Source organism: Adelges cooleyi, unplaced genomic scaffold, assembly GCF_023614345.1.
Source record: "Adelges cooleyi isolate 19-005CV unplaced genomic scaffold, UGA_ACOO_1.1 ACOO_flye_CR_arks_rails_tigmint_CR_PRNA_1, whole genome shotgun sequence".
In the NCBI taxonomy this organism is placed as follows: domain Eukaryota; kingdom Metazoa; phylum Arthropoda; class Insecta; order Hemiptera; family Adelgidae; genus Adelges; species Adelges cooleyi.
In genome coordinates this window covers 5,354,491-5,375,953 of record NW_026095751.1, presented here as the reverse complement: position 1 = coordinate 5,375,953, position 21,463 = coordinate 5,354,491, and the positions used below count along the sequence as shown (strand labels likewise).

At 28.8% G+C, this 21,463-nt stretch overlaps 1 protein-coding gene across 1 annotated transcript in view; it reads left to right on the top strand.

The window, feature by feature from the left end:
• The window catches only part of LOC126835859 (pyrokinin-1 receptor-like), a 44,614-nt gene that overhangs the window by 22,002 nt on the left and 1,149 nt on the right, over nucleotides 1–21,463 (top strand). The window contains exons 4-7 of the mRNA XM_050568708.1: nucleotides 4,210–4,426; nucleotides 16,223–16,511; nucleotides 20,274–20,479; nucleotides 21,166–21,291. Coding sequence (XP_050424665.1) covers nucleotides 4,210–4,426; nucleotides 16,223–16,511; nucleotides 20,274–20,479; nucleotides 21,166–21,291 — 838 coding nt within the window. The remainder of the gene's footprint in view (nucleotides 1–4,209; nucleotides 4,427–16,222; nucleotides 16,512–20,273; nucleotides 20,480–21,165; nucleotides 21,292–21,463) is intronic.

The window sequence follows — 21,463 nt, the reverse complement described above, 5'->3', positions numbered from 1 at the left end:
TATTGTTGCCATCGATATAGAATTTGTGTGATGTATTGCTACTTGTACCGCTCATTATTGTGCATATTGACACTTATGTTATTTCCAATATTGATTGAAAATGTCAAACTGTACGATATCCTGAATTTGTCTTTTATATTTCAGTAGTTTGAAATATGTGCTGCGATGAGTAGGTGGCTATGTTAGGAAATAACATATAGGACCACAACAGTTTAATAGACTATTGATTTTCTCTCTAATATAAGGATTATTTTTAATTACTTTAATAGCTTTTTAATTACCGCCGGCATAATGGTCAGAAATTACATTTTCCTCACACTTTAAAAGTTTATGACTTGAGTGTTTCGATGTATTGAAAAGAAAACAAATTCGTTAAGTCCAATAGTATATACAAAAAAAAAATCTGTCAAGAGACATGTATTTTTTTTTTTTTTACCACATAAAGTCGTTAAAAAGATTGTCGAAAACTACTAAAATCAGTATATTTACCCCCACGCATGTACTTTTATGACAAAGCATTTCACAACTTACCAATTACGTTGAGTACAAGACCGCTTACTTTCAGAACTCAAAAACTAATTTCTATTAATGATGTTCAAACTTTTAAGTTTACCAAGTTCAACTTTTAACAAAACCAATGGTTTCCACAAAGAGTCAACAAATGGATAAATGAAATCTATTAGTTCCGGAGAGAATAACTCCGTCGAAAAACATTTAGAATAAACCTTTTTTTTATCTGATCTGGATAACATGGTTATATTATAAACCCTTTTTTTAGTTAGAGAGTAAAATATACATTTTGCCTCAACACTTGGCTTCTAACCAAATCCTAACAACCACAATCAAAACCACATTTATACGTTATTATTTAGGTAAGCTGCACTATTTCAGCTTTCTAGATTTATACTTTAGCTATAAAAATAAACAAAAATCCTTTTTTTCGTTAAGTTCAATATACCTATATCTAATAGCTATGAAAACTGTTTCTGTTCAAAGCAGATCGTACGGTCGGCGGTTTCGGTCAAAACGTATGCAATTCATCAGAAAATTTAAGTCGATAAAAATGCAATAAATGTTCTTTACAATGTAACTTAAAAGAGAAAGTCGTTAGTTGCTCTGCAAACAATTTTGGGGCCTGTGGTAAAACAGCAACGAAACAAAACCATGTTACAAAATTATATGGCATAACCTCTTCTGATCTTCTCAGATGGTGTATTCCTTGCCACAATGAATTTCAAAAAAGGCTTTTCCAAAGGAAACGATACGTCGTTCCAATAACATGTACTCACCGATTAATTTTTCCAAAGGACCGAAAATTCGTGTACAATGAGATATTTATACACACGAGACTATAATACATATAAGCATACTAGACGGTCGTCTTGAGCAAATCAATTAACTACCGAAACGACAAATATCAATAGCTAAGATGTATGGACAATGGAAAACTAAATTAGTAAGGAAGGATAAAAGTATATTTTCGTTTTTACATTTAGAGAAGTATTAACTATTTCCTTTAATGAGGTGGCACATGTTTTTATGTTATAAAAATCAGAGTTATTTATTTAGGTTTTTAAGTGATTTAAACAGTCGCAGTAACTACCACGTTCGTTTAGTATAATACAAATAAAGTTTCTTAATAGAGAATAGTAATGGAATATTTAGTATTGTATCTCGACTCAATATCATTAAGTACAAACTTTAATAATTACAAAACAACTTGAAACACGTGTTATTGGAAACGAAATAGATTTGTTGCTTTTTATAATCGATGCATGTTTTTAGCAATAAATAGATATTTTTTTTAAAATTAATTATTACTAATTACTGATGATGTTTTATCTATTGAAGCGAGATTATCCACACGTTGATCTGTCTTTGCCAAGATAATTAATTAGTATGTCATTTGGCAGTGTTGAGCAAATTGTAATCAGATTAATGATTAATGTTTACAATAATAATTTAATCGTAATAAAAATTATAAATTACTTTATTATCAGTTAACTACTCTTGCTATAAATAAATATTGTTTTAAAATATCTAACTATTTTAGATTCGATGTGGAGCCGTTAATTTTAATTAACTATATCTCAACTATTACGATGCTTATTGCTCAGCTAAAGTATACACAAATGTAATGAAACCTTGGGATAGTTAAAAAAATATATAACCGAACATAATCATAGAATTCCTGCTTACTTCTAAAAAATGATGAAACGATTCCTGATTAATTTAATCAAGATTAATTATTTTGTAATCGATTATGTAATTTGAATCATAAGGCTACCAATTACGTTCAATACTGCTTTTTGGCTGTCTCACGGTTAAAGTTATTATAGTATCGGTCTTAATACAAAAGTACGAGCCAATGAAGCCGTCTCCACGACCCTTTGTCACCCTCCGCTTTGTCCTTGTCTCGATCGTTGACCCTAGTAATCTTTTGGCCATTTCTGGCGGGACAGTCCACCATAATTTAGTTTTCCATAGTCCATACATCTTAGCTATTGATATTTGTCGTTTCGGTAATTAATTGATTTACCCTAGACGACCGTTATATGTATTGTAGTCTCGGGTGTATAAATATCTCATTGTACATGAATTTTCGGTCCTTTGGAAAAAGTAATCGGTGAGTACATGTTATTGGAACGACGTATCGTTTCCTTTGGAAAAGCCTTTTTGAAATTCATTGTGACAAGGAATACACTATCTGAGAAGATCAGAAGAGGTTATGCCATATAATTTTGTAACATGGTTTTGTTTCGTTGCTGTTTTACCACAGGCCCCAAAATTGTTTGCAGAGCAACTAACGACTTTCTCTTTTAAGTTACATTGTAAATAACATTTATTGCATTCTTATCGACTTCAATTTGCTGATGAATTGCATACGTTTTGACCGAAACCGCCGACCGTACGATCTGCATTGAACAGAAACAGTTTTCATAGCTATTAGATATAGGTATATTGAACTTAACGAAAAAAAAGAATTTTTGTTTTTTATTTATTTTTATAGCTAAAATATAAATCTAGAAAGCGTATAATCGACAATGTAGGTATAATAAAATATTATTATATGCATTACGATTTGTTGCATATGGTTTGCCGCAATTATTAGAATAACATTAAGTATAACTATATTACTTTTATAGTATATAAAAAATAACATATTTTATATCAATAGTCAATGAGACGTTATTGATTTTTTTTAAATGTTACTCATTAAATTCGTATTACATCAATGACCGAAAACTAGAGAATTAAAATAAAATATTAATAATTATGAAAATCAACCTTGTTTTTTGTTAATATCAAAGTTATTTCACGATCGCTATTTATGCATTTATTTTGACAGAACTAGGTCGAATATGACTGAGCATCAGTAAACAAATTTAGTATTAAAAAACCAGTTTAGTCTAATGGAATATAATCGATATCCATAGTAATAATTCGTTTAAAATCGACGATTTTCTAGCACAAAAGCTAATTTACTTGTGTTCAAGGTGCCAAATGTGTCATTAAGAAAAAACAAATCTACATAACATTATGACAGTCAAAATAAAGATCCTTATCAATTGATTCGATATTATGTAACTATGTATTATACATTTCATTGTATTGGAATAATGTTGAGCTAATTAGTTCTTCATATTATATTTTAGTAGCATCAAAATAATTTATTGCCACTGATTTTTATTACTATCATAAGTGTTGTAATATGCAAATCTATTATATAAACGTGTTTATATAATAATATAGTTTACACTAGATGAATTGAACGATAAGACGGTACAGCAAAGCACTCGAAATCCCTATAATAGCTCTCTATTCAAGGTAAATAAAAACAAATTTAATCTGTGATTTAAATTAAGGTATTATAAATGCTTTCACACCTTATTGTTCAATTCTGATGAAATTAAGAATAGATAATAAAGAAATTGAGTGAGTCTACAAAATATATAACAAATTAATATAAGGACTACCCTACTTATAAACAGTCATTTTAATACTACCGACATATTATCATAGTAGGTTTTATATTCCAATTTTAAATATTATATTTATGGTCTACATCCCGAAACTACACAAATAAAATTAAAACAAAGTTCCAACCCTTCCAGGAGAAAGGGGTAATGCTGTTTTGCAGAAAATCTTATTAATTCCAATTATTATTATCATCTTGTGACCATGTTAACTGGAATTATTTGTTTTTAGATATCCTTATGTATTCGGAGAGAATTTCTGCATCATCAGAGGAGTGGCCGCAGAGACGTCGACAAATGCAACTGTGTTGACCATCACTGCGTTCACAATAGAAAGATACGTGGCAATCTGTTACCCATTTCTATCGCATACCGAATCTAATCTGTCCAGAGCGTTTAAATATATATTAATAATTTGGATAGTGTCGTTAACGCTGGCCTTCCCTCAAGTAAGTTGTTTTTTTTTTAACAAATAATTGAACGACAATAGTATTTTTATGCATTTACAAAAAAGCTAAGGAACTTATTTTTTATTGCAGTTCAAACGGGGTTAATAACTGAATTCATTATGTTATTTCCTTCATTATGTATTCATTAAATTCAAAACGTTTACAGTGTTATACGGTATACGATTACGTCATTATGTGTTGTAATACAAACCACCCCAAACCAATGCTCGTAGTATTTCATAGTCAGACATTATAGTTCCCCATTTTGAATGGTTATTTTCACAAGTACTTGTATATTATGTCCTAGAACGAATGTTACTATACTATGTCCATAACTGAGATCCCAGACAGATAATTGTTTCAAGAATAAAAACTTAAACGTTGGTGTTTACTTTCAAAAACAATCCCCTTTCTACTTAATTTCCAATTACCACGAAAAATGTATTTTGCTTGTTATTGTCAATTTTGTTAATACCGTACCACTAAAAATGAACAGTTTGTATTATATTGTATTGAATTATAGTCGGTACTTGACATGTGAAATTTTAAATTCTACCCATGCATTACATAAGTGTTAAGTTACATACTCATATATTTTTTAATTTTGTTTGTTATTATTTTTATACCTTTTGGGCTTAAGCTAAAATTATATTATCTCTTTAACATCGCCCTTACTGCAGTAACCGCCCTTACAATTATTTGTTAAATATTTTATTTTTATAATGAACTTACTTGATATATTTTTTCAAAATTATTTAAATACTTTAATATACAGCCTGATTTCTACGTATACGAAATTTAAATATTTTATTTCTGATTTTAATCCCTAGGTAGAGAGAACTAGAAGGAACTTTTAAAGTCCTCGGTGATATTATTTTAATACAATTATTATTTTAAGTTGATAAATAATAGATAATTCATCCAGGTTAATTTAACCTGAACTTCTATAGCCGTTTAAATATAATTTAAGTTTAGTAGATTAAAGAACAAAGCCTTTTAGGTTCTTAGTTTTGTTGGGCAATACAAAATACTTCCATTATAATGAAAACTTGATAGGCTTGTACACGTGTCAAGTACTATCTGTAAAAAACCTCTACACAGCTAAGTGATTTTGTCAATAATTTAATTATGTGAATGTCTAGAGCAGATTTTTGTTCTTTTATGACTATACTTTATTAAAATCAATCAACCAACTCACGTTTGTGCACCTATTGCGGAAGTGTTGAATTTATATCCGTAAGGTAAAGCAATGTACTGCAGAGTGAACTAAAGTAGTTTTTCCTCATAATGACATTCGGAAAAAGGTGAAAGTCTCTTAACCCATCACATGGGCGTTAGCGCCGAATTCTATCCGTAATTATTAAATTCCAAGCCATTTTTTGAGTTCCACTGAAATCTAATTTTCTTTTTTCAAGCAACTTTTTAAACATTATAACTGTTAAACGTATTTGATAAATTAAATGTTTCTCAATTATTATATTAGTCGTCTTATTAATTTTACAAAAAATTGTTACATGTTTTATAACATATACAATGGTACAAATATATTTTGTTTAATACAAATAATTTACAAGATGTTTTTTGCTCTATATAATAATATTTTTATATTTGTGTTCTTTGTAGATTTGCTCGTAAAAATATTCCTAACAAAACTATTTTCTGTAAATTCTAGAGTTCCATGAACTTTTAAAACTTAAATAGTTAAATAAACATTTAACGAATTTTTAAAATTAAGAACATTTTACTACAAATTTAGACTAGTCGACAATAAATTTTAAACATTAAACTTTAATCTTAAAAGATATTAGACTTAGTAAAATGTTTTTTTTGTATACGTTTATAGTTATTACTTATCCCGTTTCCTATATTTTTCAAAAATATAACCCCAACCCTGATGCGATAAAACCCTATGAACCAAGATTTTTAAATGATAACATATATATCTATTTAGCAGCGTTGAGTAATTTACGTTAAATTTATATGCTGTATCATAAAAGTGAATTATATTTCCCATTATCAAAATACAAGCTCAAAAGACTAGCAATACAGTTTGTTAAAGATAATGTCATTTGTACGTGAAGGGGTACCCTTATGGTTCTCGTCACTTTTTTTAGCTTCAAGCGCATTCAGGCTAAAATTTTCTTGAACGTACCGTGGTTTTATACTCTATAATGTTCTTGTTTTATACTGAATAACGGATATTACCATTAAATTGTATCACAAGATAACCGAAGCGTATACATACTCCTGTTTTACTTTTAGTTTTAAAACTTCTAAATGGTAGCAGTTTGACCATACGCTTAAATTTAACGTGTTTTGAATCTAAAACAATACACGCGAACAATATATTTTTTCCGGAATCTGGATAATAAAACGTTTATATACGACCACAAATTTTAACGCTATAAAGTGTACAATTTTTATATGTAATAAGAACACATATTCTATACAGAGTTATAGAGGTTTGCTATAAAGAGTTTAAGGCTATTTGAATCCATGTTCCGGTAAAAAAGAACATTGACAAAGGAACGATATTAAAAAAGCTAAATTATCTAGATTTTTAAATATTTCGAGATTTGAACAATCCTATCGTATTTTTTTACTGAGATAAAATAGTTTTTATATATGACCTATGTGTGAAAAAATATACATGATAATATTTTGGTACTTGTTGTCCGGTTCGTTAATATAATTTACTTGTGCTATAGATTTCATATGAAATTATAACATAATAATGATGTCATTTTTTAAACTTAACTATTATTATCTTTCATTAGATCTCATAAATATTAAAATAATAACCAAAAAACGTTATTTCCTAGTTTTAACTAAAGAATACTAGTAAAACAATGTACTCGGTCATAACCAGATTTAAATGGTTTTTTTACGCATTAGAATAAAATTTAAAAAAAACTAGACCACTTCTAAACGTTTATCTGCGAAGTACTAATTAAACAGGTTATAAATTACCGATTATTTCAAGCTGGTACACAATAAAAAATAAGTCTACTTTACTAACGATAAAACATGCATAGATTGCATTTAAACGTAGTAAATCAAGTTTACCTTTCAAAATCATGATGGCAAATATTGGTAGCAGTTTTTTAACATTCCACATTTTAGTACAATACATATTTTGTTGCAAAATATTTAAATTTTATTCTTTTGCAAAACATATCTTAACATAAAATTCAGACGATCAATTAATTTTTACGCATAATCTAATAGCTATCATAGTAACTTGTCAATACAAATGATTAGAATTTTGTTAGCTGCCACTTATGAGAAGTTTTTGTTTCTGCAGTTTTCCTGTGATAAATTTGACATGGGTATGCTGTGTACGCCATTTGTCAAACAAACGGATACAGTTTTCCTAAAATTGCCGCCTATAAAATTTAGAACTTGTTTTAATATTGTGCTATGTAATCTATTTTTAACTCATAAACGACTTTGTTGATTCAATTTTATTAGACTACTAAAAAAATTAGATGTTTACAGTTTAATTCGTATTCTGTAATATTATAATATATATATCTGTAGTCTGATAGCCAAATAACATAGAAATGAGATGTAATTATTAAGTAGTTTATGTAATTTGTTTAGCAAAAACTTGGTCATATACTAATTTAAAACAGATTTAAAAGTAAAAATATTAAGTTTCTCAAATACTGAATTTAACCATAGAAGCAGACATTTTTTTTTACTTTTCTTACTAAATCTAAGATTATACCAATTGTTGTGCGTTTGTGTTTACTAGCAACCGTCCACTAGTAAAACTGGTGTAGTTAAGTGAACGCAAAAACATATTATTGACACAACGCAGGCACTTATACGTAGTGATACAGCAAAAAACTTAATCACTAAAAGTACTATTGTAACATTTATTTTTATCAACCATATTTTTTATTTAAACAGTTAATATAAAATTACATCATTACATCGATTATAAAATTTATATCAGTGATTGTTTTTTTATCGCTTGAAACCTCTGTAATAACTTATTTTTAAGGTAAAGTCCTCTTTGACTAGACCATCCCCGATTTAAAAATCCATAAGAAAAATCCATTTATTAATATATTTAATTATTATACTTTAAGGTATAAATTATAATGGTAGCGACGACTATAGAATCAGTTACTATGTACTTAATCCTCAACCTTTCCTAATTAAAAGTTGGTCTTATTTAATAGTTAACTTTAAAATAAGTACACATTTTTTTAATTAACATAAACTAGTTATTTTTAACTTAAATAAACGTGTCCCAATATTATAACTCATCTATAATCAATAGATTATAGACCTTTAACACTCAATATGTTACACATTGTACATGTTACAAAATGTAGAGTAAAATTATTATTTAATGCAGTCAAATGAAATTATTGTATTTATTTGTACATTGAATCAATATACGTATAGTTCCACCGACAAAATGTAATTGATAAACAAGAACCAATAGTTTAAGTTTTATCAAAATGCTTACTATAAACTACTAACAGTTTCAAGCTAATTTCTAATTTTATCACTTGAATCCGTTTGTTTCATTAAAACAAAGAGTGTAACTTCTTAAAACTTAAACAATTCGTACGTTAAAAACAACATTTCGTGTCATACCATTTTATGTGTTTATAATAAAATAAAACCATCCTTCAATGTCCTGAAGTTGAATACAGATGAGTTCCTGTCGATATAAATATAGATATATGTATGACAAGTTTTTCGTTTAGCGAAATCACATTATAACTGTTATAAAGTTTCTTATAACTACCTATAAATTGTATTGAGACTATTGTTGAAATAATCAAATGTTACGAAGAACGCCCAATTTAATCGCTCTTGGTAATAATTGCATATTATATACATGCATGTTAATCTTGGTGATATTACTTCAAAAGTTGTAATAACAGAAAACTTCTCGTTTTCTTCTCTTTTAAATTGTGTATTGCTTTGTTTGTATTGGATTTCAACCAATTCGTGTAACAACGGAAAAGACATGTAATGCAAAAAAGGTTTTATTACTTACCTTAGCAAAATTCACTGCGTCGGCAATATTTCCTGTTGCCATTGAACTAGATAATGGAATTTATAATTATTGCAAATTGCTGATATAAACAATTCCTAACTTTCAGATAAATTCCACTATAGTCTAATCCTTTACGACTAGTATATTAATTATATGTTAGAAACATTTCATAAGGATTACACTAGACATTTAATTATAATTATAGGAACTATGTTCACGACAAGATTTGAAATGAAACTCAATAAAACAATTAACAATAAGCACATGGACGGAAATAGTAACTTTGTTGGTATCCATATTTATTACTATATAAATACTGTGTGAAATATTTCAAGTAAATTATCATTTCTACCCAAGAATAGCTGACATATAAAAAAATGTTTTATATATCTGGGGGAAAATGGCGAATAATAATTAGTATATTATTTTAATAATATAAAATATATAACTGTTAAAATCTAAAACGGAAACTGTTTAAAAGTATATAATTACTCACAATCAGTTTCATATGAAATATTAACAATACATTTTTTTCCCAATTTTATTTGACCCAATTTTTAAAATAGAACATTAATACGTTGCCTATTTGTTCAATAACTATATTAACCTATATTATCAAAAAACATTTAAACTATATTTATGTAAAAATAAGAGATCGATTTATTATATTTGTTTTTGTTAAATATTATACTGGTATAAAATATAAATTGCGTGACCACAAAACTTGAATAAAGTTTGCCACTCAGTTTGATATCTTTAGAATATTATGTGACACAATTTCTTAAAAACTTCCATAGTATGAAGTTATCTCTGGTGAATTTTAAATGAAAATCGTTTTTGTTTTTTTAACAAGTCTCACGCGATTTGTGGGTGCTGCGATCATAATGACAAAATCCAGTAGTCTATAGAACTATTATTTTTGAGCTGGAGAAAAAATCTGTCAGGGTTTGAAAGTTGCTAGGTTATTTCTTAAACTATAATCGTTGAGGTATTGCGTCTCAGTGAAAATATATAAGCAATTTTAAAACTTTCTCTCATATTCCAAACTGTTCAAGTTGAAATTATTATTAGTTCACCACGCGGGTTTCCGTTACACTGTAGCCAACAATACATTATTTATTCTTATATGATACAACTTTTTACTTGTAAACGCGGAACATTTTTTTTATCATTACCTACTAAGTCGAAAGCGTAAAAATAATTCGTGTTTACGGAATTTTATGTCTTGGGACAAATACAATCTGATATGAAACAATAATAATAGTGGTTTTCAAATTCCAAAGTTGTAATGAACACAAGTACACTTATCTAATGCACTTGGATGTAATTTCATCCGTGAAAACTCTAATCGGCGGAATGCTCTAAATGAACTTTCCAGTTCTCAGAAGAATAACTAAAAGCGGGAAGTAAAACGGTAAAAGTTCAACCGACTATATTTAACGTATGTTTGCAAAACGAGCGTGGATAAATTATACATATACGATTTAAAAATGATTGTACTCTAATAAATGGCATACCATATTGGCGATTCCACCGAAATGTGTGCCTATGGCAAATTATAAGTCATTATCATTATATTTGACATGTCTCAAAAATTGTCAATTTAAGGTGTATTACGTCAACAAAATGTGTCGATCAGAATCATTAATATGCTTCAATAATAAAGGTAAAAAAACATTTAACAGTCTTTTTCTCACACCCCTGGCTTGTTCCAAGGGTAATGGCTAACCCTGAACTGAAAAAAGCGACATTGGAATAGTATGGCCGCATTGTCAACTAACAGCTTATTTTTGAAAAAAACCCATTCAATTACATCTGAGGTGTGTCCATACATTGAAATCTTATTGCCCTGTCAAATTTTGAATTTGCCGTCAGTGTAGATCTGGTTTGAGAAATATTTATTAAGGAGTTGGCAGTCTTGCTACATTTCCTTCATAACGTTGACTTTATCTGGGTAGTAGCTGGTTATTATCAGTAAAATCGTGGCGATAGAGTGAAATTGCGGATGTGGTTTTCAATCATCTCACTCCCCTGTCAATCATAAGTCAAAACAATTAATTTTATCCTAAATGTACATTAGAATAAAGCGTTATCTGTCAGTAAATCCGAATAATTCAAATTCAACTTTTTTATACACAAAACAACCAATATGTCATTTTTCGTAAAAACTATCACTCCCCTGAAATTGAGCTTATGGGTTTATTAGGAAAATAACAGAAAAACATTTCTATGATGAACTTTTTTGAATTTTGAACTTTGAAGAGATAAGGACAAGGAGGATGATTGAACATTTTTTTCCTAAGTGTTCGTAAAATGTCAATACTGAAAATGATCATTTCTCGCGAAATGACCCAGATAAAATATTTTCTAACATAATCGTGTCGTGTATTTAATAACAATGTGCTTATAAAATAAATTAAATTTCGCTATTCCATTAAAGTAATTTAATGTCGGAGGGTTTTTTTTTAAACTTCTTCGGCTAGCAGAGCTATTTAATTAAAATGTACGTCACAGAGAACCCTAAAAACATGTTTGACAGATATATTATCACACGTGAAGCTTACATTAAATCATATTGCTATAACATTTAGTGTTTTTTTTATAAAGAAACGCTAAATAAAATTGAAATAACTCCAATTGTCTGTAATAGCGTTGCATTTAAATTAAAAGGCTACATCCGCTAAGCGCACATTTACCTAAAACACAACTCATTTGCGCACAAGACTATAAACAATAGAAATCCTATTTTCAGGTCAGTATAGTTGTTTACACACATTTCCAGGTAGACATAACACTAACATATTAACTTAAATAATTGACACAATTAATTGGTTAAAACATTACACTTATCAAACTCGTTAAACATTTTCCTTCAACTTTTAAAACGCTTAAGACTTTCTACTGGCATAATTATAATGTCATGAACAGGCAAGTTAAATAATGTTGGGCTTTTTTAAAATAATTATACAGTGTACTATCAATTAATAAATTCAAGTATGGGCTTTTTTTTAATACACTTTAACGTCAAAGCATGTTAAGTAGTGTTCAGCACTACATTAGCTTTGCAACTTTTTTTTTAGTTCAGCGGAGGTGCCATAAAAAAAAGTTTATCACTAACATTATTTTACAAAATATAATTAGGAACTCGTTAGAATATAGCGTCTATATCTAACTCGTTTACAGCGTAATATTTCATAGATTTAAGTTCAAGGCTTCTTAAGCAAATATAAGTACTAAATTTTAATTTATTTTAGCAGAAATCGAAGTATAGCTTTTGGCGGAAACGGACATTGTAATAACGGACGAGGGTCATTTTGGGGAAAGTGGAAACCGCCAGAAGATTATGTAGGGAAAATATGCCTAACCCGAAATAAAAATATAAGATAACAATTGTGCGTAAATGAGTCATCCTATAATCGGCAAAAATTTGATCATGTACGCAAAACGAGTTATCACCCATTGCAACCCATTCAGTATTTATTTTCAACTTCTAAGATCTAGTGCGTACCCTATATTTATGTTAAACCTAACCAAAATATTTCTTTATACATCAGAAACGTTGTGTAGTTAAAAATATATTTCACCTCGACATAAAGTCAAATAAGCTCTCTTTAAATATTTTTAAGTTTTGTTAGGATTGTTGCAATATACTGTCGAATACACACTTTAAAAAACACTTGCAAATAATAAAAATCTACACAGTCCCTAAAATTGTTAAAGCTGTCGAAGGGTCATTCCATATGAAACCAAGACAATCAATTTTGAATGTGCCATAGTGTTTTGTTTGTTTTTAAGAAAAAACACAAATTCAAATAATGATGATTTAGATTAGTCGTTTACACCAACATAACTGGTGTTAGGAACATCACAGTCTAATTAACGATTACAAACAATAATTGTCATTAGTAATCATAATGTTGGACTAATGTAGTTATCATTCGATAAAGTAATCATAATATGGTATATTCTTATTTATACTAAAGCTAACTTAAAATTTAAAATTCAAGCTAATTTATTTAAAAACCGTTATACTATTCTTAAAATAATGAGTTATAGCTCAAGTATTAGGGGGGCTTTGTTTCAATATATTTATATGATGATTAATGATTAGATGTGTAATATTTTCTTATTCTATCAGGTGAAACACTTGACTGACTTACTAATTAAAATGATTTGCTAAAAGCCTTTGAAGTAAATTCATAAAATAAAAGTTCGGTTAACACTTTTTATTACCTTAAAAATTTTTACTTTTTAAGACATTTTACATCTCAATTTATTTATAAATTGTCTACATCATCTTAAAGACATATACATTACCAAACAAGATAAAGAAAATACTCTATGCAAATATTAATTTCAACATATGCACTTCATACATCTATTATATACTTTTAATTACATTTACAATGACAATGCAGAACATGATTGGTATAATCGATAATCATTGACGGGTTTTAAAATAGCCACTTATATAAGTAATTTTACAACACTCTATTTAGTAGTTTATCACTATAGAAGTGTGATATACTGGCATAGGCGTTAAATAAAACGATAGTTGCCAATACTATTCTGACTTATGTTTGTAACGCCGTTATCTCTTTCTTCCAGCCTAGTCGTTAGCTTACACAGATCTTACAGGGTGAGTTAACACATACAATAACCAAACAAAAATTCTCTAGAAAAAAAGAAAATAAATGTAAGTTTGATGTTGTGAAGATTTCGATACCATCAAAAAGGCTTTGGATATCGTTGTCAACTAGAAATGTCATCACAACAGTGTAGGAGATGATCATGTTGTAAATTATATTTGTTTTTAACATACTAAGAACTGCGTATTTTATAACTGATGGTAATAAACTTTGATTATATATATAATATTTATTATTCATAAAAAATGTTATGTTGAAGTGCAAAAATATAAGCTAGTGCCAACTACAAAGTACAAAGTGGGTCTTAGTGCAAACTGCAAAGGTATTAAAAAACTACAAAGCGATAAATTTACTTTAAACCAAAACACTTCTATGTAAATTGCTTGTAACTGTCTACGGAAAAAAATATTACCTATAAAATACTATCATTTACAACAAGTTTAAGTTATGTTACTTTACATAAGACGTTACTTCCCTTTTAAAATTAGATGTCTCTTCAGATGTGTTGTCTTCTCCCCTATCTGACTAAGTCTGAAACCAGCGGCAACCCCTTAATTTAGACTGACTTATCTGTTGCAGATTTTTAAGATAATATGTCTGAAGTCATTTGTTGTAATCCAAATCTTAGAGTATAAAACTAAGTTGTCATAACGGAGCAAAACGAATAAATAATGAACAGTACGCATATAAAGTTTTGATACCTAATGACTTCAGAACATAAACCAAAATTAAAAATTTGACATGCCGCAATAGAGTAATTATTTATGGTGTAATGAGCTACCAAATCCAAAAAACACTAACTTCGAATTACCGTTATAAAAACGATTAATGTTTGTTCACATAATGTGCGATAAAATATAGAAAATAAAATTAATATGACTCAGTATTGATTTCATACGTTGCTTGAAATCAAATTTTACAATTTAAAGTCTTTCTGCTAACTAATTAAGTAGTAATTTTTCTAGTGCATACTATTTATGTACAGTAGTGACGTTTAAATTTATAAATAAAAATCGTACATACAAGGTACATCGTACTTCAAAAGGTTAAAACTTAAAAGTAAAAAAAGTTCAACCTTGTCAAAATAGAGAACATGGTTTTTCTTGAAAGTGATTTTATTACTTTCAGACATAAAAAAATTTCTATAAACCACAAACTGCCTTCCACGACATTAAGCTCTATTTTTTTAGTATTTATTTATTGAATTTAAAAAAAAGGTTTTATCTTTAGTAAAAGAAGACTATCAATGTAGTTTAATAATTGAAAGTAAACAAGACGCCAGTATGTTATACATTTGTCTGGTTTAAACATAGAAAAAGTCAATAACGTAGGTAGACCGTTGCAATAAAAGGGGAAAATTCAGGGGGTCCGCCTATGATTTTGTAATGGATTTTGGAAATTTGGGATATTGGTTTTATTTTTTTTTTAACTTGCAGAGGAGCTAAGGGGGATTTGTCTTCCCCTGCCCCTCCCTATGGGCGCCTTTGACCGTTGAATCGTAAAAATGACAAAAATCACACAAGGAATGTATTGAAAACAAACTATTATAAATTACAAGTACATTGTTTTCCTAATTTTACATTGCGAATATATTTTATTATATGAAATAAATTTTTAATTGTTAAAATGGGACACAAATCTAAAATGATAAGGTCTTTTAGTAAAACTAAGTCCAAGTCCAAGAGTTACCACCTCTTTAAAGAAAAGGGTTTGTGATATTTGTTTGGTTTATCGATAAAACTTTATCTTAAGAATTCCATATTAATTTATAACTAATTCGACTTTTTTTTAAAACAGTAATTTTAAGTTGGAAAATATGTAAATTTTTCTTGATTGGGAAGGGGTGAAATTTTAAAAATTGTTAACCTTTCAGGTACAATTTCTGATGTAATGAGGTCCTACATGAAGAAATCGGGTCAGCTGTTAGTGAATATCGCGAGTTTCGGCACAAAAAACACAAAATTAAAAATGTTAAAAAAAATTTAATTTTAATAAATAAAAGCAATGACCTTCTTAGCTGAAATACTATTATCAGATTACTAGAAAATAATGATTTTTTAATAACGAATTATATTAGTTTGGAAAAATTTGCTTAATAATTGTCATTTTGTTTGTTTTTTCAAGGCTATACAAATGGGATTGGTGTACGCTAAGGATAAGAATGGCATGAATATATTAGAGTCTTCACATTGTACTCTAGTCAACAAATTACCATTTGCATTCGAACTATCGTCGGTGGTTTTCTTCCTTGCGCCTTGGACACTTATCGTAGTCTTATACATTCTTATTGGCTTGAAGCTGTATAAATCCAAGAGAGATTCCAACAGGACAACTTGTGTTGCCCGATGTCGTCACACCGAATGTGTGAGTTCTACCAATGCCAGGGCTACCGGGCGTGTAGTAAAAATGTTAGGTAAGTAAATTCATAGTATTGTAACAAACAATAGAAAACCATATTTTAGGCAATGTGTTAAAATTAACAGCTCTAACTTTTTAAAAAAATAATTAACAGCAAGTGATAAGAGACAAATGAAATTGTCACAAACCAAAAATAAGGTTCACTAAGTTATGCACAGTTTCGCATTTGGTAGTTATAGGTAAAAAATGTAATAGGCTTAACTTCTAAAATGCGTTTCTACTTACAATAATTATCAAAAATATATATATAAAATAAAAGTTTTATTTTTTTATTTCGACAAAAAGAAAGTTATCTGAAATCGACTTTTATGTTTTTCATTTTTATTTTGAGCTTCATGCGTTTTTCTTTAGTGTGTATTAGTCTTCTTATTAATACATTTTAAATCATTCTGATACATGGGCTCTTTTCACTTCAATCAATCCCAAAAAGTTGTTTAGCTTTTTATAACTCATCACTTATTCAGCTCAAATACATTTTTTCTTCACGCTCCTCCAAACTCATAAACTACCTATTTATATTCCTTCTTAACTATATATTCTTGTCACGCCACCTAACAGCTATCTCGACGATCTTATTTCCATCACATCAATTCAAATACCATACTCGCGTAACCATTGGCTAGTATCCGTATTGACATGATATACTGTATTATGCCATATCATTTACTAATATGAATAATCTATAAAAAATACTTGGTTACCTCTGCATTAAATTCGGCCGTTTTGTAAATAGGCACATCAAATGTACGAATTGTAAGTATTTAGAATATACTTTTTTATTAAATTAGTCATCGTTACAATACTTATTATGGGTGATTTTAGATTTCATTAAATTTTTTTCAGCACATAAATGAAAATTACAAAATGTATTTCAGGTATACATTATCATATTATTTTATAGTTTAAATACCAAAAGTTAAGTATTTTGTCCATTTTTGTAAATATAATGTTCTATGCAGAACGCAATAAAAAAGCCTTAACAATGTTTTTAAAACAATAATATTTTTTTGCTATACAGGTAATAAATAATACAAAGGACTAATGTAGTGTGACATGTTTGTCTATTACCTAATAAATACCTCGGGAAAAAATCGTGTGCGACTCAAACAAAGGCGACACGCAGTACGCACAAACGAAAACCTCTAAAACTTATTCCTTTTCGTGGAAGTCGCTCCGAAACTCACGTTTTGGACCACCAGGTCGTTACTGGCTGATAAAAAGAAAAACCGAAAATCGTAAATTTTTTTAGGTCGTTGTTTCGACGGGTTTGTCGTCGTAAACGGTACACAAATATACATAAAAGGATAGGCTTTTAATATGGATGCTAAAAAAACGAAGCCGTTATTCCCAGTGCAACGAAAGCGACGCCGTATTCTATTTTGATTATTTACCAAATTAATTTTTACTGATACGCGACGACATTCGTAATTATAGATCCGAACAGTGGGCGTTACAAAAACAGCTTGTTATTATTTAGCTTGTACCTACGTTGATGTTATTTATATTTGGAAAAATATGACATTTGTGAAATGTAGACTCCCACATGGGCCACGTACATTGTTCTTCTTCGCTGCTACATTTTATCATGCCATAATAATATTATGCAAGATGGAAATTTTGTTATAGCAGCACTGAAACGATGATGAATGATCGGAGATCTATAAAATGGTACTTTCCTGTCGTTGAATTGTAAAATATTAAAATTAATTTTCATTTATTTCATTCGTATTTTCCATTAATGTTGGATACCGACTACAGAGACCACATCGATCAATGGCGCTTTTATTACGTGCAAAAGTGAAGACGTATCCCAATGCTTTACCTTTTTTATGAGTTTTTTACCGTGACAAAAAACTTAGAATTTGTCAATTGTCAGAATAGCAATGCCATTATAGGTGATCCGATGACAGGATGCTAGAAAACTAGGCCTGTTGTTTTTAAAGATATACCGAAAGCCGGCCTTGTTTCATATTCCATAAAATGCCTAAGGTAAAACCAATCCCATTCGAATTTTGATCAACATTTTTCTTTACTTCTGAAACTTATTCGTCTCGTGCTGAATTGAATTTTCTTTTCAAAAATTACAACGGTTAAGTCTTTTATAAAACTCATTTTATCTCTAATTTATAAGTACCTATTTGTTTAAATGTTCTTTGGTTTGTTTTTTTTATCTCTAAAAGCTTGAACCACAATAGTTAATAGCCTAATATTGTTTGCTTTTTCTCGAACAAATATATTTAAACGCTAGCAAAATCGACTTTCTGTAAAACTGCATTTATGTAATCTCCGGCAATGAGATAAAATGTACAGTGTTAGCTCTGACAAAATAAAGTATAATGATCGCACCAATGGAATTATGAGAACATGATTTTTTAAATGAATGGGTGTATATTATCTTGTAAGACAATTGCGAAATCGAGTTCATGTTGTTTGGATTTTTCTTAAGATAATGTGTAGAAGTTTTAGTTAGATGTTTCTTTATTCCATCAGTTTTGTCTTTTGATGCGTTTTTATTGTTTTTTTTTTTTATAATTTCGTAAAAATCGTATACGAAGTTAATCTGCATACTTGTTGGCTATATTGTGGAACTCTTTATTGCAACCTTGTCTGAATTCTGGTAGACTGTCACCTATTATATTTTTATGAACTGGAATCTAAAGTAACACGACGATAGTTTTTTTATGTAGTGTAAGTGTATACGGGTGTAGTGAATATTAATGAAATCGATTTACATATTGTCTTTTACTATTTGTTTAATAACAATAAAATATATAGCTGTTAAATGCTACATAAAGCGTTCTCCTTAAATTTATGGACATTCTACATAATCCATTTTACAACACTATTTATATATAACTTGGCATTAGACCTAATGACGCAGAATCCAATGGACACTATTTAAATTTAATCGGATGAATGGGCCGAAAAGAAAATATTTACTACACTGTTAAGAAATTGGCTTAGTGGCACAAATAATTATTATATGAAACATTATGTGAAATTGTTTACTTCGTCCCAGAGGTATTATCACGCTAAACTGAACATTTATAACATGTGTAAGGGGTTTAAAATAAACCAACGAACAGAATTGATCAACATTTAATTAAATGGCATTGGGTAAACAGTGCTTTTATTACAATAATATAATTACCAATTTTAGAACGGGGAAATTTAAAATAACATTATTTTAACAAATAATCAGTTAAATAAAAAAAATTAGAATAATGCTTAACTCTGTCTATAAATACAGTCGACCCGTAAAGTATCTAAAATGGAAAACAACCTACTCGCCGCGTTTGACACTTTCTGACACTCTATTTCTTCATGTATATTCTTTCTTGCCCTTTATATTAATAATCGCTTCATTAACCACAATTTAATCATTTCCTATATTGTCGTCTCCGTTTTGGTAACAATCTTCTTCCAGGTATAGAAGCTTAATCCTATCATTGTATTTCTATTCGTTAATAATTAATTAATCGAATAATATTATTCGAATAACACAATTATTTAAGTAAATATGTATTTATAAAAAATCATATTTATGTGATGATTACTAGATGTACGTATTTTTATTTATTCTTTCATTATAAACTCATTTTTTATTTTAATCTGTATTCCAATACAATTTTTCCAACGCTGGCCACGGTCCTGCTTATATAGTTAACAAAAAGTTTCTAAACCCGCATTATAGACTACATTATACAATACAATGCACATACAATATGCATTGAACTTAAATAATTCTGTGTTTCAGTCGTTGTAGTAGTAGCGTTTTTTGTTTGCTGGGCACCATTCCAAGCGCAAAGGCTATTGGCTGTTTACGGTAATGCACAAGAGGAAGAGTCAAAACAAATTTTCCAGTTGTTGACATATGTGTCTGGAATTTTTTACTACTTGTCAGCCACCATCAACCCACTCCTGTATAATCTCATGTCATACAAATTCAGAACAGCTTTCAAGGTAAATCTAAGTAAATCAACTAATATTGTTAAACTAATTTTATGCGTATTATGTTGTAACTGCCATATTAACATTTTGGCAATGTAAATTATTCTCAGACAACATACGAATTATCTAATGTATTTAAGCATTTAACATAGTACTTAATATATGATTAATTATATGTTTTAGTCAGCTGCAAAAGTTAGAAAATTTAAACATTTATAAAACAAACGATAACTCCTTTGTATTTTTTACTAAGAGAAAAAATAACAATAAATGTATAGTTATTAAAATATATATAAATATATAGAAATACGGTTTACACGTTTTTCACTAAATTTCGATGTAAGGTGTCGTGTTGAATGAAACCTAATTAAACTCATAATAACTATCTTTAAAGTGCCACCAAGTTCTGTTTCTTGAGAAATTCCCAGGTATTTTGATGAACATCCACCGATGCCGAGGGCTATACAATTAACACGTTGCTTCAACACAAGTTTTTGATTTTCATTTCTCGATACCGAATAATTATTATCAAACACGCTTCACTTCTGTGTATAAATGAAACACGTCTTTGTCACCTCCTACTGCATATTACTTTTCTATATTCTGTATCAAACGTTTGAATATGTACAAAGAGAAACAACTTCAAACGGAATAGTTCCACTTCTCATAACAGAAATATTGCTGCTTTACGATTTCAGGAAACATGGCGGTCTTGTAAAGGAGCCAGCGGTATGAGTCCAGATCACGGAATGCCAAACTTAGATTACAAATGGCAAAGACGGAACAGTCATAGTAGAAGTTTCAGCAGTAGTCACTTCGACGAGGTAAAATACAAATTCATTAGAATATTGTAATATATATATACATATTTAATTAGTTTATATAAGACATTGTGTGTTAAAGCTTACATGAATTGAAATATTATGGGGATAATTTTCGGATGTATCCATGTCTTAAGGTTTTATGCTGACGTTTCAGACTATTTTTTTTTTTGTA